This window comes from Rhamphochromis longiceps, linkage group LG11 (genome assembly GCF_057381845.1).
Source record: "Rhamphochromis longiceps isolate RC_006_pf linkage group LG11, R_longiceps_female_GT1.1, whole genome shotgun sequence".
NCBI lineage: Eukaryota > Metazoa > Chordata > Actinopteri > Cichliformes > Cichlidae > Rhamphochromis > Rhamphochromis longiceps.
The window spans coordinates 24,164,749-24,192,568 of NC_140567.1; the positions used below are offsets into that span (position 1 = coordinate 24,164,749).

General features: G+C 42.1%; 3 protein-coding genes and 1 long non-coding RNA gene across 6 annotated transcripts; 1 reads left to right on the top strand and 3 right to left on the bottom strand.

The window, feature by feature from the left end:
- LOC146659196 (uncharacterized) lies at nt 1–27,792 on the top strand. 2 transcript variants are annotated; one of them, XR_014913785.1, is made up of 4 exons: nt 1–128; nt 1,249–1,321; nt 1,888–2,008; nt 26,168–27,792. It is a non-coding gene; the product is annotated as an uncharacterized LOC146659196 (long non-coding RNA). The 2 variants fall into 2 exon arrangements; XR_014913784.1 differs by lacking the exon at nt 1,888–2,008.
- On the bottom strand, nt 571–2,467 carry LOC146659197 (uncharacterized). The gene is made up of 2 exons (XM_085423113.1): nt 1,821–2,467; nt 571–1,568 (listed from the first exon to the last, which is right to left on the bottom strand). The coding sequence occupies exons 1-2, from the start codon at nt 2,459–2,461 to the stop codon at nt 1,466–1,468; spliced, it is 744 nt and encodes a 247-aa protein (XP_085279239.1). The 5' UTR covers nt 2,462–2,467; the 3' UTR covers nt 571–1,465.
- On the bottom strand, nt 3,619–8,317 carry LOC146659198 (uncharacterized). Its single transcript, XM_085424131.1, has 5 exons — nt 8,230–8,317; nt 7,836–7,921; nt 4,432–4,614; nt 4,091–4,268; nt 3,619–3,831 (listed from the first exon to the last, which is right to left on the bottom strand). The coding sequence occupies exons 1-5, from the start codon at nt 8,315–8,317 to the stop codon at nt 3,695–3,697; spliced, it is 672 nt and encodes a 223-aa protein (XP_085280257.1). The 3' UTR covers nt 3,619–3,694.
- LOC146659199 (ubiquitin carboxyl-terminal hydrolase 17-like protein 6) lies at nt 16,882–26,211 on the bottom strand. Of its 2 annotated transcripts, XM_085423115.1 has the most exons (7): nt 26,077–26,211; nt 18,272–18,339; nt 18,102–18,151; nt 17,928–18,010; nt 17,512–17,652; nt 17,173–17,273; nt 16,882–16,966 (listed from the first exon to the last, which is right to left on the bottom strand). In XM_085423115.1, exons 4-7 carry the CDS (start codon nt 17,934–17,936, stop codon nt 16,939–16,941), a joined length of 279 nt encoding a protein of 92 aa, XP_085279241.1. In that variant the 5' UTR covers nt 17,937–18,010; nt 18,102–18,151; nt 18,272–18,339; nt 26,077–26,211; the 3' UTR covers nt 16,882–16,938. The 2 variants fall into 2 exon arrangements, with proteins under 2 accessions (XP_085279241.1, XP_085279240.1); XM_085423114.1 differs by lacking the exon at nt 26,077–26,211 and having other exon boundaries at nt 18,272–19,585.
- Nucleotides 27,793–27,820: the final 28 nt, after the last annotated feature.

Here is a 27,820-nt window from a genome sequence, read left to right on the forward strand (position 1 = left end):
CTTGACGGCAGAACGCGCTGGTTACGAGCCGGGAACGAGCTCACAAAGAGCACGCGCATTTTTTGCGGTCCGGAGCTGCAGGAGAAACACAAGTTAACTCAGAGACACAGACTGATGCCACAAAACCAGTAAGTAGGTGTACAGCGTACACTGTAGTGTGTAGCACCCAGGAGTATTATCTTATTACGTACACGTTGGTAAGCTGTCTTGTTGCAACTGACAAACGAGCGTGCTGTGTGTGCAACAGCGCGACAAACATTACCTGTCCTTTTATTAACTGCACAAGTAGTGCTGGTCATAGCTGCTGGCTACCTGTGTAAGGCTGTCATGGGTCTGTAGCTCTGTCACCGTTTTAGGGAACATATTTAGTTTTAAAGTATTTAGAACATATTTAGTTTTAAAGTAAGTTTCCGGGCTTTTCCTGCCTTTCTGGAGGGATTATATTTCACTAAAAAACGATCTAATATTCATGTCCACATAATAATTATTATAATTATAATATATTAAAAAAACACACGCTGTATTTTAAAGAACATACATTAAGAAGCAGATTATATTAGATTTATATTTTAAATAAGACAAAAGTTGGATTTTACAGCAGTAAAATGATTGTATCTCTACAGTTTAAAAATGTAATAAGCTTTGCCCCTGCACAGAGTGGATAGTGAAACAAATGGAATCATCATAAATACATTATTTTATATTTATTACTCCCCCTCCTCTTTGCTTTATTATTGTAGCTCTAGTAATAAATAATAATGTAAGGATTCTGGATCAGCACCATGATGCCCATAGTATATACAGTATTCTGAAGAAGGTCTAAAATGTCACTTTGTGTGTGTGCATGTGTGTGTTTTATTTAGATGGATTTTTAAAAAAAATATTACTCATGATATAACATTGTCCAGACATGCCTGGTAAGGACATGAGGAGGAAACAGAGCTGTGTGAGGCTACTAAAGGCAGTGCTATAACATTTTTCTCTCATCATTTTATTGTAGATTAAGTGCTGGAGTTGTTAGGTGTGGATGATTAAATTATAGTTTATTGCAATAGCAAGTTGTGCCTTGTTCTCACATAGCAAGTGGAGAGTGATATATGAAAAGATGGGATGGAAGGAAGAAGAGAAGCAAAGAGTGATTCACAGGCAGAGCCTAAGCGCTGTCACCAATCTTTGCATTTAGTTATTATCTCATGACACTTGTTTAATCAGCTACCATCTCTCCTATGGACTTTTTAATGTCTACAGTCTCAGATCAACACAGCCCTGCCCTCCAGCACTATCCACAGCAACCCCTCAACAGCAACATTGTACCCATCAGGTAAAACATCGGCTACGTTTGCTTTGCCTTGTTGCCCATATTAGATTCTTGATGAATGTGTGTTGTTGTTATTCAGCCTGGCTCAATGTGCCCCTTTTTAGCTTTAAGCACCCGCCCCTTTAAACCTCTCTGCACGGCCCTGGCTCAGAGCACTGGGCTGTGCAGTTCGGGATCGCTGTCCCGATGTCTCTTCTTTTTCTTTTTCTTCTTCATTTCCGCAGCTCTGTCTGAATCTCCGTCAGAACTTCTACGGGATGACAGAGAACCAATCACATTGTTTAACAAAACCAAGATCTCAAGCTTTACGGCCAGCCTAAGACAGAAAAAGTGACCCATTATCAATAAAATGATGAAAATTCTTTCCGTTTTTAAGAAAATATTAATACTGATAGTGAGCTTTAACCCCATATTATTTTAAAAAAAAAATCTAGCTTAAAACAAACAAACACATTTCCTTCTGTTTTCATTAAAGGATCGAGAGAAAGATGGCAATACTCACCCACTCTCACGGTGTCTGTCTTTATCCTTTGATTTCTTCTTTTTCTTACTCTTTTTGTGTTTTTTAGTGTGGCGGGCCTCAGAGCTGTCGTCCCTGTCTTTGCTGAGAGTCCTCTTGCGATTTTGAACCTCTTTGTCTGGAGAGGAAAGGCGAGCCCTTGAACTTGTTTGTTTCTGGTGCTGTAGAAGGTGAGAAATTTCCTTCCTTTGAGGAGTAATTTTCTCTCTCTTTGCCATTACTCTTATCCTTAATTGTCCAGGAGTCTTTACTATCCTGCAACCACCTCCGACTGCCACGAGACTCCTCTCGGTGGGAGTAACCATATCCCCTTCGCTCATGGTCAATGTCCTCTCTTGACCGGTAGCGGTAGTAATGGTTAGAGCACCTGTCGCGATCACGCTCCCGAGGGTGCTGGAAGGTTCGCTCCCGGTGACGATCGGCCTCCCATTCCCTGTAGTAACGTCCAGAAATGGGGAAACAATCCCTGTACTGGCGGTGGTGACTGTCTTTGTAGTCCCGTCTGTACCGGTGACGATCATCGTCGCTTTCTCGTTCGTGACTCCTATCCCTGTAGTGTTTTTCTCTATCTCTGCCAGAGCTAGAGTACAGTCTTTTCCTGTCTCGGGAAGATCGTTTTTCATTGCAACTAGAACTAGGCTTGGACTGATACTTGGACTGATACTGCTCCTTTAGTATTTAGTCCTTCAGTCCCTGTTGTTGCACATTTTGCGACAACACTGCGTTTTTGTCCAGCTTCTTTCTCTGTCTGGAATATGAGCATAGGCAACACAACCAAATACTTTCATATGGCTAATGTCTGGGTTTTTTTTCATACCATCTCTGATAGGGTGTTTCGTTCTTTAAAGCAGATGTTGGGAGCTTATTCTGTATGTAAGCTGCAGTAGCAACAGCTTCTGCCCAGAATGTGTTTGGCAACTTTGCATGTGACAGCATGCTTCTAGCTGATTCCACTAGAGTTCTGTTTTTTCTCTCTGCAACACCATTTTGCTGTGGTGTGTGTGGTACAGTCATTTCATGGTGGATGCCTTGAGCTTTCAAATATTCTTGAAACTCTTTAGATGTGTATTCCCCACCATTGTCAGTTCTGAGTCTTATTACTCCCTGTCCACATTCATTTGAGAAGGTTCTTTCAAGCTCTTTGAACTTGCTCAGGACTTCTGTTTTTTCTCTTATGAAATACACTTTACAACATCTGGAGTAGTCATCAATGAAAGTCACAAAGTACTTTTTTCCTCCTACCCAGATAGCAAGGAAACATTGAAACAATGTTGAGTCAATATCAGGTGATGTCATTGAATCAACGTTGAAGTGTGACGTTGACCTAACGTCACTCTTGCACCCTTTTTTAACGTTGAAACGTCAGGTTTTGATGTTGAATCAATGTTGAAACCTGACATTGATTCAACGTTATATTTTCTAATACTGTTGACATTGAAACAATGTCAGATTCTGATATTGAAACACTGTTGAGCTATGGTGTTGATTTTCCACCTCTTTCGCACAGTTGCTTTTTATTAAAACAACAGTTAAATCATGACTGGAAATCTACCTCTCTTTATAGGTATTTTAACCAATACTAAACTACTGCATGTTTCCATCAATACTTAAACCACCTAAACACATAATTGTACTTATTCCTCAAATTGGACACCCTTTTAAAAAAAACAAAAACCAAATGTCTCACAATGTATCATGTCAATATTAATATCCTAAAATAAGAAAGCATTGCATGTGATGTAACAGAGAAAAAACTAAACAAAAAAAGGTCAATAGGCATGTTTCGTTTGCTAAATACTTTATTAAAAGACAGTTTCCTATTTACATTTATATGTTTCACAGAAGTTTGTAATTTTTTACTCTGGGATGGGGATGCATGATGTGCGTCCTGCACCACCCAAACGATCTGGGGCGTATCGGAGCCATTTCTGCACTGCTTGTGCAAAGACAAACTCGGACATAGAGTTTGCCCCTAACTGCTGCGTCAGGCCATCTAGGACAAAAATACACACACACACACACACACACACACACACACACACACAAACAAAAAAAGTGAATTAGAGCACATGAATAAGCTCTTGTTAACTGTCTTTAAAACAAAATAAACATGGGGTCCTCGGGCTGTACAAACTACAACCCGAGGACTAAACAAGCCAAAGACCAAAGACTCCATCTCCAGATTAACCGGACATGAAAGTCTTGTTATTAAGAAGGACAAAGTAATATAGCAAAAAAACAGTAAAACTTACCAAATATGCATTTGCAGAGCGCTGTATCTTTAAATGCCCTTTTTTGCTTTGTCTGGTCCTTGGTTTTTTTCCCTGCCCAGTTTAGTACCGAGGCCAGCTCGTTTGTAATGGCATAAGCCATTACACGGCGGACTCGCACCTCCAGTGTGATCCCTCCAATCAAGGTAAAGCGTCTCACCTATAGACACATTTTAAGAGATGGAATTAGCGTGTCTCATGTCTTTAATGTGTATGCAAGTGCTTGTGTGTTTAATCAACAGGCCGTTGTTATGTATTTAAATCACATCTGACAGCTATTACACTTTATAGTTACAAAGTGTACATAACCTTTATATACTTACCATTGCCTTATTTGCCTCTTGTGATTGAAGAGGTGCCTCTGCATTGTTTAGCTCCTCAATGTTGTGCAAGGGCAAATCCAGAGGCAGTACCCCAGCATCTACCGATTCATTGCAGCCGGTATTGCGGATGGCTCTGACCTCCTCACAGAGTTCGTTAACAGCTCTTGTCAGGTCTGACAGAAAAAGATAATTTTTTTTAAGTATTTAAGAATACAGACAACTTGTCAAAAGTTTCCTTGTGTCACACACAGATATGTACAAAGACACCAGACAGTATTTTATTACCTGGTATTGTCACTCGAGGCGCCTGGGGAAACCGTTTTTTTGTGGGCTGCTCATCCTCTGAGTCACTATATGTGTACAGGGGATTTGGTCTAAAGAAAAAAAGTTGAAAACGGTCATAAGTAATTACAAATGTGCTTTTGGAATATTAATTCCTAAAGTTACAGTTTGATTTATAACAACACACACAGGAAACGGAGATGTGCAAGAAGGTACAGTATACAAGGAATTTTTGAAGTGCACAAGTGTACACGGCTTTGCATCTATAAAAAGTTTACAAGCTTCCACTTTTTGGACTATATTATGTGGTGATATTGCAGTAAGGAAGCACCACAGATATGTATAAAAGACAAGATCATAAATTCTTAGCAATCAAAGATATGTTTGTGAAATAAAAAAAGTTTTACTTGTGCTTTCTTTTATGACTGGTCTGAGTTTCAGCTTCGGACTGAAGGTCAGACGTATCACAGTGTTCACTTAGATATTTCTGAAGACTGCGTTCTGCTTCGTGAAATGTGTTTGGAAGTACAAACACAATGTATGGCCAGACATAAATTAGGACACGAAAAACTTGTTATTGTTACATTTATACAACACCAATCCAGATGATACCCACCATGGCTTATTAGAAGTCGGACTGGTGCATAGGTGAGCCATGTTGCACCAGGATGAACTCTCCTCTTTACTGTGGCGTGGATCCTGAATGTGTCTCACGGAGGATATGGAGGCTATGACAATTTCTCCCCATTTATCCATGAACTAGGGACTATTTCTGTACCACCAGTGCTGAACTGCACAATGCACCAGTCTTTCATTTTTATCTTTTTTTAAAATTTGGAGTCCTTTTTTGCCCTGTCTAGGATAAACAGGAAACAGATAATTACAATATATTTCATAGTCACTACAAAACTTGATCTATTGATTGAACTAAATAATAAATAATAGCTTAAAATGTATATAGGCAACAATTACAAGCAAACCCGATAAAACAAACTCTTTTTTTTTTTTTTTTTAAACATACAACTGCGTGTGTATATGTAAGCATTTAAACACTGAAGATAGACAAAATACTGTTAATTTTATTAAGTCTGCCATTGTAGGAATTCATGGCACCGAGACAAAAACTTGGCGCACAGTGTGGCATCAAAATAGGCGCACACCTTTGACGCTGCGTTTTCTCCGTCTTCCTTTGTCCACACGTAAATGCTAAAACGGAGTTTTCGAAAATATCCGCCCTGGCAGGCGTCTTTAAACACTTAGACCCCCGGAGAGCAGTCATTTTGGGTTTCTACCTTAGACCCCCGCGGAGTCATCATTTTGCGTTTCTACCTTTAAAAGCCGGAGAGCAGTCAGTCAAATGCTGGAAGTGGAAGCTAAATTGGCTAGTCATTCATATGTATATTAGGTTGTTACCTAGGAATTCTGGAGGGAGGGGAGTGGGGGTGAGTGATTGAGGGGGTGGGGGAGTGGAGTGTTTCAGTTTGCCATCTTAGGGAGAAATCAACACACATGGGTGTAGGTCCTTTGTTGCTGAGATTTATTGATGAAAACAGTACAAAAAACCAACCATTTGTACACATATGTACAAATAATAATAAAAAGTGAGTGAGTACATTTCAACATTTTCAGCAATCACTCACAATCCTGGCACTGCCATGGTATCTGTCGTCTGCATTTACCACATGTGTATCTGTAGCAGTGAACACATCGCACAGTGGCCTGATTTTTCTTGCATTTGTGTTTGACCTGACACGTGGCTCTTTTTCCAGGGCCAGGTGTGGAGGGTTGTGTCCGAAGCAACTGTTCTTTTCTTGCCTTCTTCGCAGCTACATGAGAGCGAGCCAACTCTGTTGCAAGCGCCACCAGGAAGTCCACCCGTCTTTCCTTCGTCCCGGTGCATGCTTGATACAGCACATGTGCATTCAGTGCTGCCATGTCAATCATGTTATAAAACACGGCAACTGGCCAGCGCCGTGTTCCTTTGCGGACAGTGTACTCCCGAACCATCTGGTCCATCACATCCACGCCACACTTTGTTTTGTTGTAAAGGGTGACAGTGTTTGGCTTCCTTTTGGTAGTGTTATCAGTCTGAACCACGCTGTGCATGCTGCTAAGAATATAGACTGTCCTCTTCCGTTTGGCCGCATACGCCGTCAGCGTGGCAGCAGAGGTTGAAAACACCTAAGAAATAAGATAAATTGTTATTTCCATAGCCCTTTTACACACAATGAAACACATAAACATAGAACCACAAAAGACCTGCAACATACCTGAGTGGTGAATTCATTGCGATCTGTCTGTCTAGTGGATTGAGGAATTTCCCTGCGAATCTTGTTGACTGTGCCGAGGATGGTGGTTTTCCATCCAAGAAGTTTTTGCGCAAGTGAAAGCGATGTGAAGAAATTGTCCGTGGTAACATTTCTGCCCTTGTCTAGGAATGGTTCCATCAGCCTCATCACTACATCTTCAGACAGTCTCTCCCCACTGGGACGATTGGGGTCCTTGCCAAGATATGGGAAGACATTGCAAATGTACTTGGATTTTAGGTCGCAAGCCACCCAAAACTTGATCCCAAACTTGTCAGGTTTACTTGCAATATACTGCAGGAAACAGCACTGAGTCTTTGATGGGAAAAGCTGTTCATCAACGGTGATATGTAGACCAGGGTTGTAGCACGTGATGCAGTTGGTGACAAATGATCCCCACACACTGGAAATTGCAGCGAATTTATCAGTCTTTGCTCGATCACAGCGGGTGGACTTGTCATCAAAGCGTAGGTGTTGCATGATGTCTTGGAAGCGGTTTCGTGCCATAGTTCCAATTATCTGTGGGTTTCCCAGGTTTGCTGACCAGCAGTCATTTACAGATGGAACCCTGTTAACCCCCCGCAAGATGACAATTGCAATAAATGCCATTAGTTCAGGGAGGTCCATGAACCAATGAACATGCTCCGTTTGCTGTGCATGTTGAATAGTCCATTCTTGAATGCTACGAAGCATGTCAAGAGTGATGAAACACAGGAAGCTCTGAAGGCGACTCGAGATACTTCTCCTGGCCTTAGCCGTTGGCTCTCCATCTGCAGCGTACGCTTCTATTGGGGTGAAAGGGAGACAGGTCCCCACCTGTTCTTCGCGCCACACTGTGCCATCTTTCGCTGTCTCAGTCCCCAAACAAGCTCTCTTTTTAGGTGGAGAAGCAGTCTCCTCATCTGCAGTGTGAACAAATTCAAATTGTGAGCAATGGGAAGGTCAAACAAAATCACAAATGCATGCATAGATACTAATTATAATTCCAGTATCTCCTCATCTGTATCAGAATAATGTCTGAAATATCTTACTTACTACATCCATTTACTTGTTTGAAATGAAATAGGAAATGATATGAAATGTCTTCCTAAATAAAAAGAAACAACTAGAGTTAGGGTTACTAGCTAACCCTAATCCTGCTCTGCTTTTTTAGTATTTTTCACTTACTTGTTTGAAATGAAATAGGAAATAATATGAAATGAAACCTAACCTGAAGACTGATCAGACAGCTCCGAATCCGGCTGAAGTTGTAGGTCTTCTCCATCCGAGTCACAAGGGTTGACTTCACTCAGGATCATTTCCAAGGCCTGCTGCATTTTCTTTCCTTGGAGAGGAGGTTCGTACACCACAGGATTCTTCAGGGCAATGAAGGATTAGGCTAAATGCAGTGAGATTATATCCACCTCAACACAAAAGGAAGTCCCCCACCCCCCACCCCCCATACACACACACACACACACACACAAAGAGGCAGTTGGCAGTTAGACATCAGCAATCATTCACACACACCCACTCCCCTCCAGAATTCTCAGGTAACGACCTAATTTACATATGAATTGATGCTAAAAGACTAGCAAAGTTCGCTTCCACTTGGCTAACAGAGGGTTAGAAAAGTCTGGGACTTCTACTGTTAAAAATCTCAGTTTTCAGTTGATGAAAACGCAGTTTACGTGTGGACAAAAGGTGCAAACGCAAGGTAGGTGAGCGTGCAGCGTAGAGTTTGAATTGAGTGCGACTCGAAGTGGGTGCTCTCCAATCATTAAAAGTAACAAAGTCATTGAACACATTTATACAGTTACTTTTACGTTTATCAATCATATATCACAGATTTACAATTTTTTGTAGTACTATGCTAAAAAGCAACTACAGAGCGAAAGTCTGGGTCAAGCGCCGAGGCGACGGCAAGAACAAAGGAACCCTCGAAGCGTTAAAGCTAGCTTTGTAAGGGAATATAACGGAAAAGTATGAAACGAAAATGTTTTCTTTGTTGATAGACTTTGTTTGCAGTGCAATTTATTTGTTGCCGGATTGTAAGATGAAAGTAGACAAAATTTCGGGCTCCCACATTTTATCCGAAACTTTACATTAACAAGTTTGTTTGTTTGTTTTTTTACTGTTATTCAAATGCAACCATGGAAATAACGAATAGAACAAAAGTCATTCATTCTTACCTTATACTAATCGTGGTGCAGGCCAGTGCAGTGCATGAACTGATGCCTTCTCCGGTCAATTCCGCTGAGAGTAAATCTAATGTCCCGCTCTACTGTACAAGACAATGGTTACCTGGAGGGACGTACCAATGTGATAGGGGTGCTGCGGAATAGTCCAAGTGGTAGCAGCTTTAATTTCCCGCTCAACCATAAATTGATGATTTTTCAACGTGATTGTTGTCACCTTGTCAACTATAAATAGATCAACAATCAACGATGACAGAACAACAGTGAATCAATGTTATTTCAATGTCAGTGTCAGGTTTCATCAGTATTTCAAATCAAATCAAATCACTTTTATTGTCACATCACATGTGCAGGCACACTGGCACAGCACATGCGAGTGAAATTCTTGTGTGCGAGCCCCACAAGCAACAGAGATGTGCAAACACAACAACACAAACGAGCAAAATACAAGAATGGCTAATCTGAAACTAATAAATATATGTACAATATATAATAGTGTATGCATTTCTGGATGTGTATACTAAATATTTTCCTACGTGTGTGTGTGTGTGTGTGTGTGTATACACATTTTTACAAATTAAATAGTAAAAAAAAATAATAATAAAATATATAAAATATACAGAGGTTTGTAGTTGGATATTGTGCAAAACAAGTGGCATTTATATACAGTATGTAGTGCATAATGTTGAAGTTCCAGTAGTGAAGCTGAGGTGTCTATGAAGTGTTCAGCAGTCTGATGGCCTGGTGGAAAAAGCTGTCTCTCAGTCTGCTGGTACGGGACCGGATGCTGCAGAACCTCCTTCCTGATGGAAGCAGTCTGAACAGTTTATGGCTGGGGTGACTGGAGTCCTTGATGATCCTCCCCGCTTTCCTCAGGCAGCGCTTCCTGTAGATGTCTTGGAGGGAGGGAAGCTCACCTCCAATTATCCGTTCAGAGCACCGCACTACTCGCTGGAGAGCTTTGCAGTTGTAGGCGGTGCTGTTGCCATACCAGGTGGTGATGCATCCAGTGAGGATGCTCTCAATGGCACAGTGATAGAAGGTCCTGAGGATGCGGGGGCTCATGCCGAATCTTTTCAGTCTCCTGAGAAAGAAGAGGCGCTGCTGCGCCTTCTTCACTGTTTTGTTTATGTGTACTGACCACGTAAGATCCTCAGCCAGATGTACTCCAAGGAACCGGAAGCTGCTCACTCTCTCCACAGCAGCGCCGTTGATGGTGATGGGGGTGTGTACTTCTCTGCACCTCCGGAAGTCCACTATCAACTCCTTTGTCTTTGCGACGTTGAGGGTGAGATGGTTGTCTTGACACCAGTGGGTCAGGGCGCTGACCTCCTCCCTGTAAGCCGTCTCATCACCATTGGTGATAAGACCCACAACTGTAGTGTCGTCCGCAAACTTCACAATGATGTTGGAGTTGCTAGTGGCTGTGCAGTCGTAGGTGTAGAGTGAGTACAGGAGAGGGCTCAGTACACACCCCTGTGGAGCACCAGTGTTCAGTGTGATGGGGGATGAGGTGATGCTGCCCAGTCTGACCACCTGGCGTCTGTCAGACAGGAAGCTAAGGATCCAGCTGCAGAGGGAGCTGCTCAGTCCTAGATCCTGCAGTTTCCTGTCCAGCTTCGAGGGAACGATGGTGTTGAATGCTGAGCTGTAATCTACAAACAGCATTCTCACATACGTGTCTCTCTTCTCCAGGTGTGACAGGGCAGTATGTAGTGTCAGGGCTATGGCATCATCAGTGGACCTGTTGTGGCGGTATGCGAACTGTAGAGGGTCCAGTGAGTCTGGTAGTGCAGAGCAGATGAAGTCCCTGACCAGCTTCTCGAAGCATTTGCTCACGATGGGGGTCAGGGCTACAGGTCGCCAGTCGTTCAATGAGGAGATGGTGGAGGATTTGGGTACAGGGACGATGGTGGCCATTTTGAAGCAGGCTGGGACTACAGACAGAGAGAGGGAAAGGTTGAAGATGTGTGTGAACACTCCAGCCAGCTGAGCCGCGCATGACTTGAGGACGCGGCCGGGAATCCCGTCCGGACCAGTAGCTTTGCGCGCGTTCACCTTCCTGAAGCACTTCCGCACATCCTCCTCAGACACAGTGTGCACACTGACGTCATCCGCGGTGCGCACACTGTCCGGTCTCATGGTGTTCGCTGTGTCGAATCTAGCGTAGAATACGTTTTCAATGTTGTTTCAACATTGGTTTTGTGTTGATATTTCAATCCTGACGATTCTGATGGTTCAGATGGAAAATCAACATCTGTTCAATGTCTCCTTGCTATCTGGGTAGTGACTCAGTTTGAAAACGACCACAAACGTCACTATGCACTAATTGCAACTTGCGTTTTGTTCGTATTTCTCCCACTGATTTGTAAGGTTTTCTTGATAATTTGCCCTCAACACAAGCTTCACAAAAAATGTCCTCCTCTTCATTTGTAAGGCTAACTCCTTTTACCAAGTTTTTTACTCTTTTCAGATTTGTAGTGTGACCTAGGCGCTGATGCCACATACTTGCTGGAACTGAAGCAGTTGACGCTCCATGACAGGTTGTGCAGTTTCCCTCAATATCCAGCTGATACAAGCCGTCAGATCTTTGTGTTCCCATTCTATGGAGAGCTCCATTCTTTCCTCTTATGTAGCAATGAGTCCTTTTGAACTTCACTGTGTTTCCCTTCTTGGCAGCAGCTCCCACTGAGAAAAGGTTCATTGATAACTTGGGAACATACAGCACATCATACATTGTGGCATCTTTTCCATTACTAACTCTGAATGACATTTTCATTGTTATGTTGCCCAGACCTAAAGCCTCAACTACTCTGCCATCACTGAGTTTTACTGTTTGTGGTTCTGAAAACTCTTGGTAGTTCTGTAGAGCTTCTTTATTCCATGTCATGTGTTTTGACACTCCTGAATCAATTAACCATTCTTCTTGTTGTGCATCACTTTTACATGACTCATTTACAACAAAAGCTCCCTCAAATGCGTCCTCTTTGTCCTTATACACCACGCTTTTAGCCTTGTGGGCCTTGTATTTCTTTTTAATGCTTGGACAATCACGCTTGATATGTCCTTCCTTCCCATATTTGTAACATCTCCATGAGTCGGAGCTGTTTGCTCCCACTGTTTTTGATCCACTCTGTTCATTTCTATGCATCTGAGATGACATCGCTGATACACTACTGGACACAGTGGTGTTGTCAGTAAGCACTCGCTTTTGTTCCTCATTTATCAAGGCTTGTTGAACAAACTGTAGTGTCAGACTGTCCATCTTTGTCTCCAAAGCAGTAACAACAGTTGCATAGCTGGGTGGCAAACTACCTAGAAGGGTGTAGTGATGGGTCGTTCGCGAACGAAATGGCTCTTAGAGCCGGTTCTTTGACGTGAACGACGCGAGCCGGCTCCTTATCGCGAGCCGTCACGTGGGTTTTTTTTTTTTTTTCTTTCTCTCAGCCTCTCTCTCGCACTTTTTTCCCGCTTCACTCTGCACGCGGGCCTTGTGCTTTACGCTGGGCAGAGGGGGGAGGGGCGGTAGTTACACTCAGTAGCACAGGAACAGAGCCAGAGAGAGAGAAAGAGAGGCAGGGACAACAACATTAGAAAGGTATAGTAATCATCCACAACTATTTTCGGTTGCAGATGATAAAGGATTGAGAAAGTTTATTCATGCAGGTCCATATGACAGAGAATATGCATGTTCTTTTAGTTTTCATATTATAATTTATATTTAATTGTGTTGTGGTTTGCAGTGTTTTGTGTTCTTTTCACTTTAAATTTGTGAAAGGAAAAAGCTGAAAATTTAAATAGTTAAAACTTGAAATGTGAATAGTTGATTTTTGTATTATATGATTTATTTATTACATTTTATGTGGAGTGAATAAATAAAAGTATATTTACGGTGGCCCTTAGAGACAAAGCACATACAAACTTCAAATCACGTACGAACTCTGAAGCATGTACAAACTCCAAAACACGTAAAAACTCCAAAACATGTAAAAACACGTACAAACTCAGAAGCACGTAAAAACTCAGAAGCATATAAAAACTCAGAAGCACATAAAAACTCAAAACACGTACAAAAGACAACAGAAGTGCTCCAGGATGCTGGGCGCAGTGTTGAGCCTTTGTTATCTTGTGGCTACACAAGCCAGCAAGTACCAACGACCGGATTTGGTGTGTGGTAATAACAGGTAAATGAACTTTTTTTTAAATTATTTGAATATATATATGAGTGCCTGTGTATAAATACACAAACAATACACACATGCTTTCAATTGTGTAATTTAAGTGATCTAGTAGCTCTGCTTTGGAAGTTCAGTTCATGCTAGAAATGTGTTTTGGAGTTTGTACGTGTTTTGTCTCTAGGGGCCACCGCATATATTTATATATAAACATATATAAATAAAACCACTTGTTTTTACGTTAGTAATTCCTTTTGTGCATAATTTTATATTATTGTTAATAATAAATTAATTAAAGCAACAAAACAACCTGAAGAGCCGGTTCGGAGCCGAAAGAGCCGGCTCTTTTTAGTGAGCCGAACCGAAAGAGCCGGATCTCTAAAAAGAGCCGGAAATCCCATCACTAGAAGGGTGACAATTAGGGCTGGGACAACGCGTCGACGCAAAAAATACGTCGACGTAAAAAAATCTGCGTCGATGCGTCGTCACTTTCAAAAAAAGACATGGCGGCAGCGAGTAGCGGAATCATGAGTGAGGCAGTTGCAGTCAACTTAAATCACTCCACCCGAACACGCAGTTCTACAGTATGGGGATATTTTAACAGAAAAGGAAGTGATTCAGTCGTTTGCCGGCTTTGTGAGGTGGAAATGGCCTATCATAAAAGCACGACGGCTATGCACCAGCCCCTCAAACGACGGCATCCAGGAGCAGCTTCTGCAAAGGACAAACCACCGTAAGTTTTCAACTTTTTTACTAACGCTAGTTTTTACCCGTTAATTCATCCAGACCGCCCCCCCCGTAGACGTACACTCACTCATAGACACAGATAAACACCCAACCTCCGTAAATGCAAAACTCATTTAAGCTGCTGAGCAGTAACATATAGCAGCTGCTGTTGTTATTGTTTTTTTTTTTGTGGCCCATGCTGGCAAAATGAGTCTGAGTGCACGCAGGCTGATTATCAGAATCGGCGAAAGACAAAAATGTGAGACAGCGAATTGGCCGCAGGAGAAATGTTAACAAGGATAATGCACCACCTGCTAAACGTAGCCGTCGTGGACACTGTTACAACATTGTTAAAGTGCTTGCAAAAGCAAAATGACAATGAACTCTTGATTTGTCAAATTTAATGTGTTTCATCCTATTTGAATGCTGTTTTTATACATTATGCTTCTCCAGCTTGATCTTATAAGTCAAAGTTATGCCATCTAATGACTAGAAAGCAGTGCACCAGTAAAGGTGCCATCAGCTATGGCTGTTTAAACATTATCTTTTCCAGCCATCATGATTACTGCATATCATATGTTCAACATTGGGGATTATTATTAACCTCTTACTGTTATGCTATGAAAGCACATGGCATAACAGTGTGTGTGTATCTATCTATCTAGCTCAACCAGATCCTTATCAAATTATTTTGATATTATGCTTTCCATATAATTATTTTGTAATTATTCGAATTCATCTGTGTGCTGTGTGTGATTTATGATTTCAGGAATAAACAGAAAAGTCTGGAGGACTACTGTCAGAGAAGAAGTACACCATGCACCCCCCAGGAGGTGGCTGTACTTACTGAGAGCGTCTTAGCTATGATTTTAAAAGACAAGAGACCACTTGCTGTGGGTGAGGGATTCAAAGAAATGCTGACCACTTTCCAACCAGGTTACACTCTGCCGTCTAGGCGTCATTTTACAAGCATGATGGAGAGAAAGTATGAAACTTCAGTGGAGAAACTAAGGAATGAACTAAAAAAAGCCACATCCAAAATCTCCCTTACCACTGATGCTTGGACAAGTCTGGTCACAGAGTCCTACTTAGGGGAAACTTGTCATTTCATTATTTGTTCAAAGACGCCATTGCTGCTGTTTGTATATTATTAATTTTTTGCTATGATTTCCTTTGTTATATTTGTTTTGCAAAACATTTAATTTTTTGTTAAAAACAGAAGATTGTAGTACAATGTTATTGTGGATTTTGTTTTGTGAAGGAAGAGCACTTTTTGGCAGAAAGCAAAGTGAATATTACATTTTGTTTGTTTAAAGACACCATTGTTGCTATTTATTTGAAATGTTTTGTTAACTTTTCCTTAATTTTATATATGTTTGCACATTTCATTTCTTGTTAAATGCTATCTCTATTGTATTGATTGTACGACCTCTACAACTTTATTTTGCAATTTTTTTATTTTTTATTAAAAGGTCTTCAAATGAATAGATTTGTGTTTTTCATTTATATACATAAATTAATAAATGTGAAATTGCTATACAAGTCAAATAATGGGGGAAAAAATCGTTAATCGAATCGAAATCGAATCGGATTGAAAAATGAATCGTTAGATTAATCGATGCATCGAAAAATTAATCGCTAGATTCATCGATTAGGAAAATAATCGTTTTGCCCAGCCCTAGTGACAATTTGATCTTCCTCTTCAATTACAGAACCTATTGCCCCTAGCTGATCAGTAAGTTCCTTCATCCTCTTTAAATGATCATTGAGATGTTCTCCTTCCTTCATTTCACACTGGAAGTACTTCTTCAGAAATAGCTTGTTAGCAACAGTATCTCTTTCAAACTGTGCTTTTAGCATCTCCCATGCTTCTTTGGGGGTCTTACAGTTTGTTATCAAGTACAATTGGGGTGTACTTACATTCAGTACCAGCACTGAAAATGCCTTTTCTTTCTTCCGTTCAAATTCAGCTCGTGCTTGGGCATTAGCATCCGCAGCTAACTGCTCCGTCTCCTGTACCATACCCCACAGTCCTTTTGCCTTCAACAGGTGCTCCAGTTGAAATTTCCACGTTGCCCAATTCTCCGGTCCGCTCAGCTTGTCAATAAACAGTCTATCTTCCATTGTGAATCCCACAATTCTGTTTATGACTCCCAAAAGAAATGTGTTAGCAGCTTCCCTTGGCGACCTCTGGGCCCATAACCTGATGTTTTTAACGAACACCTTTTGAGTGTAATGCACAGACACACCAACAGAGGGCAGTAATATCCCTTCAACATACATTGTAAAATTACTATTACAACACATTTATCTTGTGGTAGATCCTTGGCTTCATCCTTGCTTACGCTAACTTTCTGTCGAGCTGCAGAGGCCCCACTGGTGCTTTGAGAGCAGCCCGGCTGAGGGGGTAAGGCTGCAGGGTTGCCATCTTGCCCAGAAGAAGAATGAGCGGAAGCAGATTCTTTAGCTGCAACAGAAGGGGTAGTTGTAGCAGTAGCTGAGGGTGAAGCGCTAACGGCGGAGGATTCTGTACAGTGAGGCAGGGGTTCAGATGGAGTTTTACCCCTTGTGACAGGAGTGGAGAAATCCTGGCTTTCATTAGCAGCAGGATGAATGAGGCATCTTTGCTGGAAAAATAAAATACAAAAGCAATATGAGCAATGCTTTGTCACACTGGCAGAGAGGAAAGTCTGCACAGTTTTAAGATCACTCCTCTAAACTTAAAAATTTAAATGCATAAAATGGACAGCAGAGCAATAATTTTTTTTTTAGTTCAGTGTTAGGCTTACTTTGGTTGGCTATGGTCATTGCCTATTCCATTAGCAACAGGAGCCGTAGACGTCAAACTGCCATGATTACTGCCAGAGATCTGATGTGGCCAAAATAAATAAAAGAAATATTAATATAATATAATATTAACCATGACAAAGCATCAACATTATAACATTAGGTTATAATAATACATTTTCTACAAGAAAAGTGGGAATAAACATGTCTACATTATTAAATAATGATGGGAAAAGTTCTACTGAAGGAATAAGCCTAGAATGTTTAAAAATACCGATGTTTACTCACTTGATGTAGAAGAGGACATATGCCTGCTGGTTGAGAACGGTCCTAATGTCACTGACTGACATGGACGAGTCATTCATCTGAAACCACTGCAAATTGCTGGCCTGTGAGACAGAATGAGAGAGATGTGACACAGCAGATTCAGTTTCTGAATTGAATTTGAGCTAAAAAGAAGAATCTTATGGTTATATAGGGGTCTTTTTTTTCTTTCTTTCTTTCAATGCATACAAAGTATTTTTCTCTGTTTGCATTCAGTTTTCTGCTTAAATGTGTTGTTTATGGTGTGTGTTTGTTTGTACTAAGCAACAGCAGCATTCAAACAGATTCGGGCACAGCTAGTACCTTAACATAGCAGAAATAGTGTCCAGCATGACAACTCAATCCAGAGTGAACCAGCACAGCATACAGCCTGTAGAGCTGGGGCTCCCCGTGGGACTGAGACATGAAGGGCCGCAGATCCAGATGCTCCAAATACTTCACATCCTGATGACCACCACACAAAGAATTTCAAACATTACATGCAAATATCCTGTTTTATAATAAAACAAAGCATCTGTCATGTATCTTTATGACTTAAGCAGACACTATTGGCCATTTGACTTTGTGATTTTGCCTCCACTGAAGTCTGCAAAGCGTTTGAGTGAGAGGGTGAGCACATTGGCGCTGCGATGGATTGTGAATCTTTTTGAGGCCGTTACCATTTTTTTGCACCTGAAGGAAACAAACATTCATCATGGTTTGGCATCTCTTTGACTTACTTGGTGCATTTGTAAGCATTTTCGCCATCCAGCTGTTGTGGCTTGACAAACTGCTTCAGAGCTTTGGAGACATTTGGAGCAGTCTATATGAACAGAGAGAGAGAGGAAAAACCTCACACTCCATAATGCAGAGAATACATAGTAGCAACGTCACTTTGAATGTTGTCCAATTACCTTAATTTCCAGAGTGATATCCAGAAAAGGGTCAAATGTATCTGAGACAGCTTTGCAGTTTAAACGTTTAACAGAAACAGAAAAAAGTGCTATGAGTATCACACAAGCTGTAAGACATAAAAAGACAAATAAAAGAAAAATAAATCAAACCTTAAAAAACAGTGACTTACCTCTGGATCTTAGGTACCCGCCAAACACTTGATGGATGAAAGAGGTTGCCTGCGTTTGCCTGTCCAATCTATAATAAAAAGATAAAGCACAAAAGTTAACTAATAAGGACAGTGCAACAATTAACTGATTGACCATTTATTTTTTAGCATTTTGGAACCAGACGATCACTTTACAGTATTCAAGTAGCAGAAAAGACAATAGGAGGAATTGGAGCACGATTAATTACTTAAGAGGCCATCTGCTGCTACACGGGAAGAATTGATTTGATGAGAATTGACACTTTAGGTTCTTAAAAAAATAAATTAATTAATAAATTATTTTTAGGAGTCTAACAAGAAGCACAACACTCAGCCCAGTGCATCTGTTAAACGTGTAGTTTTGGTTAAATGTGCACATAGACTTCGAAGCTCTATAGTAACACATAGAAAAACCTGGATTTTCTGAATTTTGCTGCTGCAATAATAGCATGAATGCCATTAGGGTGAATAAGAGATGACCTGAGGGGTTGAGTGCTCCTGCTCAAACTGCTTACCCTGTTGGCTCAGAAGAAATCTATCTGATTGTTAAGTGATGACGTGACGAATCCTACTTCCGGGCCTAAAGTAGTCTGCGTTTAATATGGCTTTTGTGTTGTTAACATGTTTAATGTTTTGTATTTTCTTCTATTTGATCTCAAAAAGCTCCTAAAACAGTCAGTGATCCCCGTTGACCTCCCTCGGCTTTTATTACCGCTAATCATTTATTTAAGCTCAGTTTTTAAAACCTTAGGATGTAACTACAGCCCAGCCCATGTAGCAGTATATGAATGACTAACCTCGTATTGTGGATGGATTATCTCAGTTGTTCTCCTGGCTGAAGTTTGGTCCTTTTACAGCATCCTGCCATGCGATTACATTTGTTCCTGACCACCGAGAACACTCACGTTAACTTTTATCGAGTGGAAAAAAAGTTAGCTTGTTTATATTATGCTAACATAGCTGTGTCGCTAGTGGTCACGTAGCACATCATTATATACCAGCTAGCCCAACTTCAGTAACCCTACAAACGTCACTGCTGTTTAGTTTTCTGTCTTCATTTATGTTGGAAGTGATAGCAGAGCTGTACGTTTTAATTTGTTTCCAAAACCAAATTTGTGTTTTGGAATTTGCATGTGTTTTTTAGTTTGCAAGTGTTTTGGATTTTGCAAGTGTTTTGGAATTTGTACGTGTTTTGGATTTTGCAAGTGTTTTGGAATTTGTACGTGTTTTGGAATTTGCATGTGTTTTTTAGTTTGCAAGTGTTTTGGATTTTGCAAGTGTTTTGGAGTTTGTACGTGTTTTGGAATTTGCAAGTGTTTTGGATTTTGCAAGTGTTTTGGAATTTGTACGTGTTTTGGATTTTGCAAGTGTTTTGGAATTTGTACGTGTTTTGGAATTTGTACGTGTTTTGGAATTTGCATGTGTTTTTTAGTTTGCAAGTGTTTTGGATTTTGCAAGTGTTTTGGAATTTGTACGTGTTTTGGAGTTTGTACGTGTTTTTTAGTTTGCAAGTGTTTTGGATTTTGCAAGTGTTTTGGAGTCTGTACGTGTTTTGGAGTTTGCATGTGTTTTTTAGTTTGCAAGTGTTTTGGATTTTGCATGTGTTTTGGAGTTTGTACGTGTTTTGGAGTTTGCATGTGTTTTTTAGTTTGCAAGTGTTTTGGAGTTTGCATGTGTTTTGGAATTTGCAAGTGTTTTGGAGTTTGCAAGTGTTTTGGAGTTTGCAAGTGTTTTGGAGTTTGTACGTGCTTTGTCTCTAGGGGCCACCGTACTTTCTAGTATCAGCTGATGTTTGAAACATGAAGATGAAACCAGGAGATGTCCTTACTGAATCATCAGAGCTGAACAGATGATGGAGAAACAGGTTTACCTTTTAGGTGACATGAATGAGTTGAAGGGAAGTTATGAACTGTTTCTGAGAGACAAATAACACCAGGATCCTTTTCTACAGCTGACAGCTGGCAACTGTGCAGGGGCGGGTCTAGCAAAACTTTGTCAGGGGGGCCAGGTAGGGCATTAACAGGGAATCTTACAACCAAAGTTTTCATCTGATGTAAAATGTATAGAAATCATACATATACTAACAAGACAGTGTACATCACTGTTACAACAGCGTTTGTTTTCATTCAAAGGCTTTATGGCTTTTCCTATAATACCTGGCCAATTTTATGTTTCTTTAAGCAAGTTCTTCATGACTGAGCCAAGTGTCCTCTTTTTTGGAAATCAAAATATGGTCACCCTACTTTAGATGCCACTAAAAGCGAAAACATTTAAAGCAGGGGTCCCCAATCCCAGTCCACAAGGGCCGGTGTCCCTGCAGGTTTTAGATCTCACCCTGGGTCAACACACCTGAATCACATTGATTAGTTCATTACCAGGCCTCTGGAGAACTTCAAGAGGTCATTTAGCCATTTACATCAGCTGTGATGGATCAAGCACACATCTAAAACCTGCAGGGACACCGGCCCTTGCGGACTGGGATTGGGGACCCCGATTTAAAGTGTCGGCTTTTTAAAAATGAAACCTTAATAAAATATATGAGAGACATGGTGCCCGAACATATAGTTTGAACCTCGATAAGCCAGTTTTCTTTATCACAATATCATTCTGTGACATTATTGTGGAGAAATTTTGATCCACTCTTCTACACTCCACAATATTGCTTCAGTTCACCAAGGACCTGTACAGTTTGAGATGTAGACATCAGGTGTTTTGCCGTTTTTTCTGAACATTGCACCATTTGGCGTTGGGATAAATTTGCTGGGAAATCCTCTCCTGAGAGGTGTAGCATTTTGTTAACACACACCTGAGTGCTCTATGCTGACGCTCAGTCATATATCAGGCCCGGGATAAAGACAACATATGTTCTGTTTTTAATTATTAGTCTCTTCTAAGTCTAAAAAGGGAAACCCTTCTTAAACAGGAAGAGTAGTGGAGGTACCAAGGAAATATAAAATATAGGGTTCTAAAATATAATTTATTTCACATAAAAACCGTCGAGCTGCTCAGTCCCTCCCGACATAGTCCTTAAGTCTGTGACGTACCGCCGCTGCCACCTGACGTCTCTCCCCAAAGCGTTTCTCCCCATCCACAAATCCACAAATCAGTGGAAGTGTGGAAGGTGTTCTAACAAAAGTTTTCTGAGACGTGACCAGAGGGAAGAAAACTATTTAGAAATTGTGGAAAAGTTTGAAGTCAGTATGTATGTATGTATGACCCATGGCTATTGAGTGCTGAAAATCAGAAGCCTTTGTCACATAAGCAAGAATGAAAAAGAAACACTGAAAGTAGTAAGGGTGAGGAACAAGTCCACTGTATGTGATCTGTTTCAGCGAGGGAGTTCATGTTAACATTTAACATGTGCCCCGTGTGCGGCAGCCTGTTACAGCAGCTCTGCTCAATCTGAGTTTCTTTCTTTCTTATCTTTTCTTCTCGTAATTTTTTATAACTAACGTATCAGTAATTAGACTCTGCAACCATGTTCTACCGTTTTGTGCTAGTTCTGGTCGTTTTTCTTAGTTTATTTCTACTTTTTTCACGCGTGTCTGGGGACCCAGAGCAGGGATCCTTTGTTTACAGTAAGGATCAGCTGTTAGCGCTGCGTCCCGCAGCGGTACTGCCGGCGGACAGACCCGACATTCCCAGCGAGCTGAGGAGGAAAAGACGGGGGTGTCGTGCTGGGAAGGAGCGCCGTCGCCCGAGAAGGAGACGTTATCGACCATCTCTTCCTTCTGTAATCATTGGAAACGTAAGATCTTTGCCCAATAAGATGGATGAGCTCACGTCGCTAACCTGGTCACAGAGGGAGTACCGGCAATGTAGCATCATGATGCTAACGGAGTCGTGGCTAACACCGCTAACTCCGGACACAAGCGTGACACTACCGGGATTTCAGATGCTGCGAGCGGACAGGACGAGAGAGAGCGGTAAGAGGAAAGGAGGGGGACTGGCAGTTTTTGTGAACGACAGATGGTGTAACCCTGGGCACATCACTGTGAAAGAACAACTCTGCAGCAGAAACATTGAGCTGTTAGCCGTTAGCATGCGTCCGTACTATCTGCCCCGGGAATTCTCGCATGTTATCGCAATAACAGTGTATGTCCCCCCCTCGGCCAACGCGGATGCAGCCTGTGACACTCTCCACTCAGTGGTCAGCAGACTGCAAACACAATCTCCGAGAGCCCTTCTCATAATATCAGGGGACTTCAATCATGCCTCTTTGGACTCCACACTGCCCACCTTCACCCAGTATGTGACCTGCTCAACCAGAGACAATAAAACACTGGACTTACTGTATGCCAATGCTGAAGAGGCATACAGTTCATCACCTCTCCCTCCACTGGGCAAATCTGACCACAACCTGGTGCACCTTGTCCCTGTGTATGAGCCCTTAGTGCGCAGGGTGCCACCAGCCACCCGCACAGTGCAGAGATGGTCAGAGGAGAGCGAGGAGGCTCTTAAGGACTGTTTTGAGTCGACTGTGTGGGAGGTGATCTGTGACGACCATGGAGAGGACATCGACAGCCTTACTACATGCATTACTGACTATATTAATTTCTGTGTGGATAACACCGTACCTACCAGGACTGTACGGTGTTTCTCCAACAACAAACCTTGGATTACCCCAGAAATTAAAGCTGTCCTCAAGCAGAAGAGGAGGGCCTTCAAATCCAAAGACAAAGAGGAGTTGAAAAGGGTGCAGAGAGAGTTGAGGGGACTGATAAGGAATGGGAAGGACAGCTACAGGCAGAAGATGGAGAACCAGCTTCAGCAAAACAACGTTGGTGAAGTCTGGAGAGGCCTCAGAACCATCTCAGGCCACAAACAGCAGAACTCTCTGCCTGGGAGGGATGTGAGGTGGGCAAATGAACTGAATCATTTCTTCAACAGATTTGATTCAACCATGAGACAGTCTACAACATCGGCTGCAGACTCACCCACCCCCACTGCTGCTGTTCCACCTCTGACACCTCAGACACTTCACACCTCCTCTATTCACCCTGCTCACTCCCCCCCACCCCCAACAACAGCATCCAATACACACTCAACACAAGGCTCCAGCCTGTCTCTCTCAACCACCCAGGTTAGGAGGGAACTGAGGAGGATTAATGGCAAGAAGGCAGCGGGCCCAGATGGCATCAGCTCGAGGGTCGTCAGGTCCTGCGCGGACCAACTGTGTGGGGTGATGGAGCACCTCTTCAACCTGAGCCTGAGGTTGGGAAGAGTCCCACAGCTCTGGAAAACCTCCTGTGTTGTACCAGTGCCAAAGACTTCACGCCCCAAGGACCTCAACAGCTACAGGCCGGTGGCTCTGACATCCCACCTGATGAAGACCCTGGAGCGGTTGGTCCTGGCTCAGCTTCGGCGCCTAACAAGCTCATCACTGGACCCACTTCAGTTTGCCTACCAGCCTGGCATTGGCGCGGATGATGCCGTCATTCACCTCCTACATCGTTCCCTCGCTCACCTGGAGACCGCTGGAAGCACTGTGAGAATCATGTTCTTTGATTTCTCCAGTGCCTTCAACACTATTCTTCCCTCGGTTCTGAAGGACAAGCTGGAGAACTCTGGAGTGGACCATCACCTCACTACCTGGATTTTGGACTACCTCACCGACCGACCACAGTATGTGAGGACTCAGGGCTGTGTGTCGGACAGGGTCGTCTGCAGTACGGGGGCCCCACAGGGAACGGTTCTGGCTCCGTTCCTCTTCACCATCTACACTGCAGACTTCTCCCACAATTCCACCCAGTGCTTCCTGCAGAAGTTCTCTGATGACTCTGCAATAGTCGGCCTCATCACTGATGGGGACGACAAGGAGTACAGAGGACTGACTCAAGACTTTGTGGACTGGTGCCAGCTGAACTACCTCCAGATCAACGCCAGTAAAACCAAGGAGCTGGTGGTAGACTTCCGCAGGCACAAGCATTCTCCACTGCAACCACTGAACATCCAGGGTATGGACATTGAGGCTGTGGACAGCTACAGGTACCTTGGTGTTCATCTGAACAACAGACTGGACTGGACTCATAACTCAGACGCCCTCTACAGGAAAGGGCAGAGCAGGCTGTACCTGCTGCGGAGACTCAGGTCGTTTGGGGTGGAGGGCCCACTCCTGAAGACCTTCTATGACTCTGTGGTGGCTTCTGCTATCTTTTATGGTGTGGTCTGCTGGGGCGGCAGCATCTCTGCTGGGGACAGGAAGAGACTGAACAGGGTGATCCGAAGGGCCAGCTCTGTTCTAGGATGCCCTCTGGACCCAGTGGAGGTGGTGAGTGACAGGAGAATGGCAGCTAAGCTGTCATCCCTGTTGGACAACGTCTCCCACCCCATGCAGCAGACTGTGACAGCACTGAGCAGCTCCTTCAGTGGGAGACTGCGGCACCCACGGTGTGGGACGGAGAGATTTCGCAGGTCTTTCCTCCCCACTGCTGTCAGACTCCACAACAAAGACTTTAACTGAACAAACACACACATCCACACATGTGCAATAACACTAAGTGCAATAATCTTTTCTGGCATCGTTGTATTTTTACTCAGTTGTATATAGCATTCGTATTCTATTTTTATCTTATTGTATATTTTTATTCTATTTTATTCTACTGTATATAGTATATTATTTTATTCTATTCTGTACAGCTGTGTACTGTATTTATTCTTATTGTATTCTAATTTTTGCGTCATAACTTTTGCACTGTCCACTTCCTGCTGTGACAAAACAAATTTCCCACGTGTGGGACTAATAAAGGTTATCTTATCTTATCTTATCTTATGCTAACTGAGCAAGAGGAACTGACCTGAAAGATAGGATCATCGCCAACCTGGAAACTTGGACCCTCGGTAGCCGGTTACCAAGATTATGTGAAGTAATCTTGTAGAAGTAACCACCACCCTCTGAGGGTCTACTAGAGGAGGTCAATACAGCACTACAGACAATCGAGGAATCCAGTATGGCGGCACTAATCATGGCAACACAGAAACAAGCTCTAAGGACAAGATCCACAGAGGCTGGGGTCTATCACACCAGGCAAGACCCCAGGTGCAGGCTGTGTTAAGATGCCTCTGAGACAATCCAGCACATAACAGGAGGGTGTAAGATGCTAGCAGGCAGGGCATACATGTAAAGCTATAACCAAGTGGTCAGCGTAGTACACAGGACCATCTGTGGAGTGTATGGCCTGGAAGTCCTGAGGTCAAAATGGGTGGTCAAGAATGACTGAGCTAAGATTCTGTGGGACTCCTAGATACAGACGGACAAAATGTTGGTGGCTAACCAATCGGACATAGTGGTGGTAGACAAGCGAAGAAGAGCCCAGGAACAACACCTGAGATCTCTGTCCAGAAGACTGCAGTCCTAGGAACAGCTAAGATTCTGTGCAGGACCCGTAAGCTCCTGAGCTTGAAGGATAGATCGAATATATATTTAAAACTTGCTATATAAGGCTTTGATAGATGTCTTATTGAGACGTTGGATGTCTACAAGACTGAGTCAACTGCTTTTAAAATAAAGTTGTGTTTTTACTGTATTACCTGTACTGTGTTTCTGAAATCTGGCCCCTGACATATTCCCTTCATGAAATAATAATTAATAAAAACTAAAACTAATAGAAACTGAACTAAAACGAAACATTTTCAAAAAAAAGAAAAAAGAAGCTAAACTGAAATGAGAAAACTCACTCTAAAAACTAACTGAAACTAAACTCAATAAAAGCGAGTCTAGAGAAAATAAAAACAAATTTATTACAAATACAGACGTCCTGTATAAGAAGGGCCAGAGTCGACCCCACCTGCTGAGGAGACTGAGGTCCTTCGGAGTCTGCTGGACTCTGTTAAGACCATTCTATGATACTCTGGTAGCATCTGCCTTTTTCTTTGCAGTGGCCTGCTGAGGGAGCGGATGCACGGACAGGGACAGGAGCAGGATTGACAAACTGGTGCAGAGGTCTAGCTCTGTGCTGGGATGTGCTCTGGAGTCTGTGGAGGTGGCGAGAGGAGGATGTTAGTAAAGCTGACATCCATCATGAACAACCCACATCACCCTCTGCATGAATCTGTGAGTGTGCTGAGCAGTTCCTTTAGTGAGAGACTGAAATACCCTTGCTGCAGGAAGGAGCGCTTTCACAGATCATTCATCCCAACAGCAACTCCTCAATCACAATGTCATGAGTCACTGGACATTGTTGACATCCACGGTCACACTTCATGCATGTGTATCATCCATATGTATATTTATTGTGTACATGTGTGTGTGCGTGTACATGTTTATACTTTTAGATATCTATTACTTACATAGTAATAGTAACAACTCTCTATCCATAATCACGTACAGTGTATGCTACTGTTGGATATAGTGTTTACTTATTTTGTATTTTTTGTACTTTTCTTCTGCCATCTGTACCTGAGCTGAGGTAACACAAATTTCCTCACCGTAGGATCATTAAAGTCTTATGTTAAGATTACAAAACTATAAGACCTAAGACCTTGAGCTTGTCATCCACAGGCCTAGTTTGAGTTTTCAATCCTATGGAGATGACACAAGCTTTACAGCTCTTTAACCTCAGTAACAATCTTAAACTCAACTTCCTGTGTTTCTATGTTGCTAAATATGAATAAGAGTGACGTAATAGTTGTCAGCTTAATCTGGCATCTAGCACACTCACAGCTACATACCTGAGCTCTATGTCTATAAAGCTGTATAGTTTTAAAAACCTCAGTATAAATAAGCATGTCAGTTCAGGTGTCAAGTTTTGTTTCACAGTTAAAGAGACTTAGTAAAATTAACTCAAACGAAAAGAAATCTAGAGTCAGTACATACTATTGAATCTCATACACCATCTTGATTGAAAAATCCAGCAGCCACACATAGTAACATTGTGTGGTTTTTCTAAAATGTTTTGTTATATTAATTATGTTTCTCTTTCTTTGAGTTACCTGGGTTTGGGCGGTGGCTGTTTCCTGTCTGGGCAAAAGGCGTGGCTGAGGACTCTGGGGACAAAATGCCTGCTCAGCAGGACCAACCATGGGCTTACCAGGAGCAGGGGTGTTTAGGGTTTAGTTAGGTTATTCTGTGCTTAGTGTGTGTTTTTGTTTTCCCCCCTATTGTGTTCAAATGGTTTGGCCAAATCATTATAAAAGCTACCCTCATTAGGTCAGTTTGTGAGTTAAGTTGTGTCTCACTTTGTTTTTTAAGTTTTTGGAAATTACTTTTTGTAGAGTTATATTTAGTTGACCTGTTTTATGGGCCTGCTAAGTATGGTTTTGAATTTTGTTAATTTTGGACTTTTTGAGGGTTAAAATAAAGAAAACCCTTTTTGAAGATATTTTTTTGCCTGTGTCCTCTTTGCTTTGGCAGGGTACAGGGTACACTATATCACTGCCTGTGGAAATGTGAAGAGATCCAAAAATTTTGGAGCTCTGTGTTAAAATATATCTCTCAGATCACAACTTCTCCTGTACCGCTTTGCCCTAAGTTATGCATTTTAGGCTTGTATCCAGATTACTGTACTCTGATCTTTGTTTGTTACAGGCCAA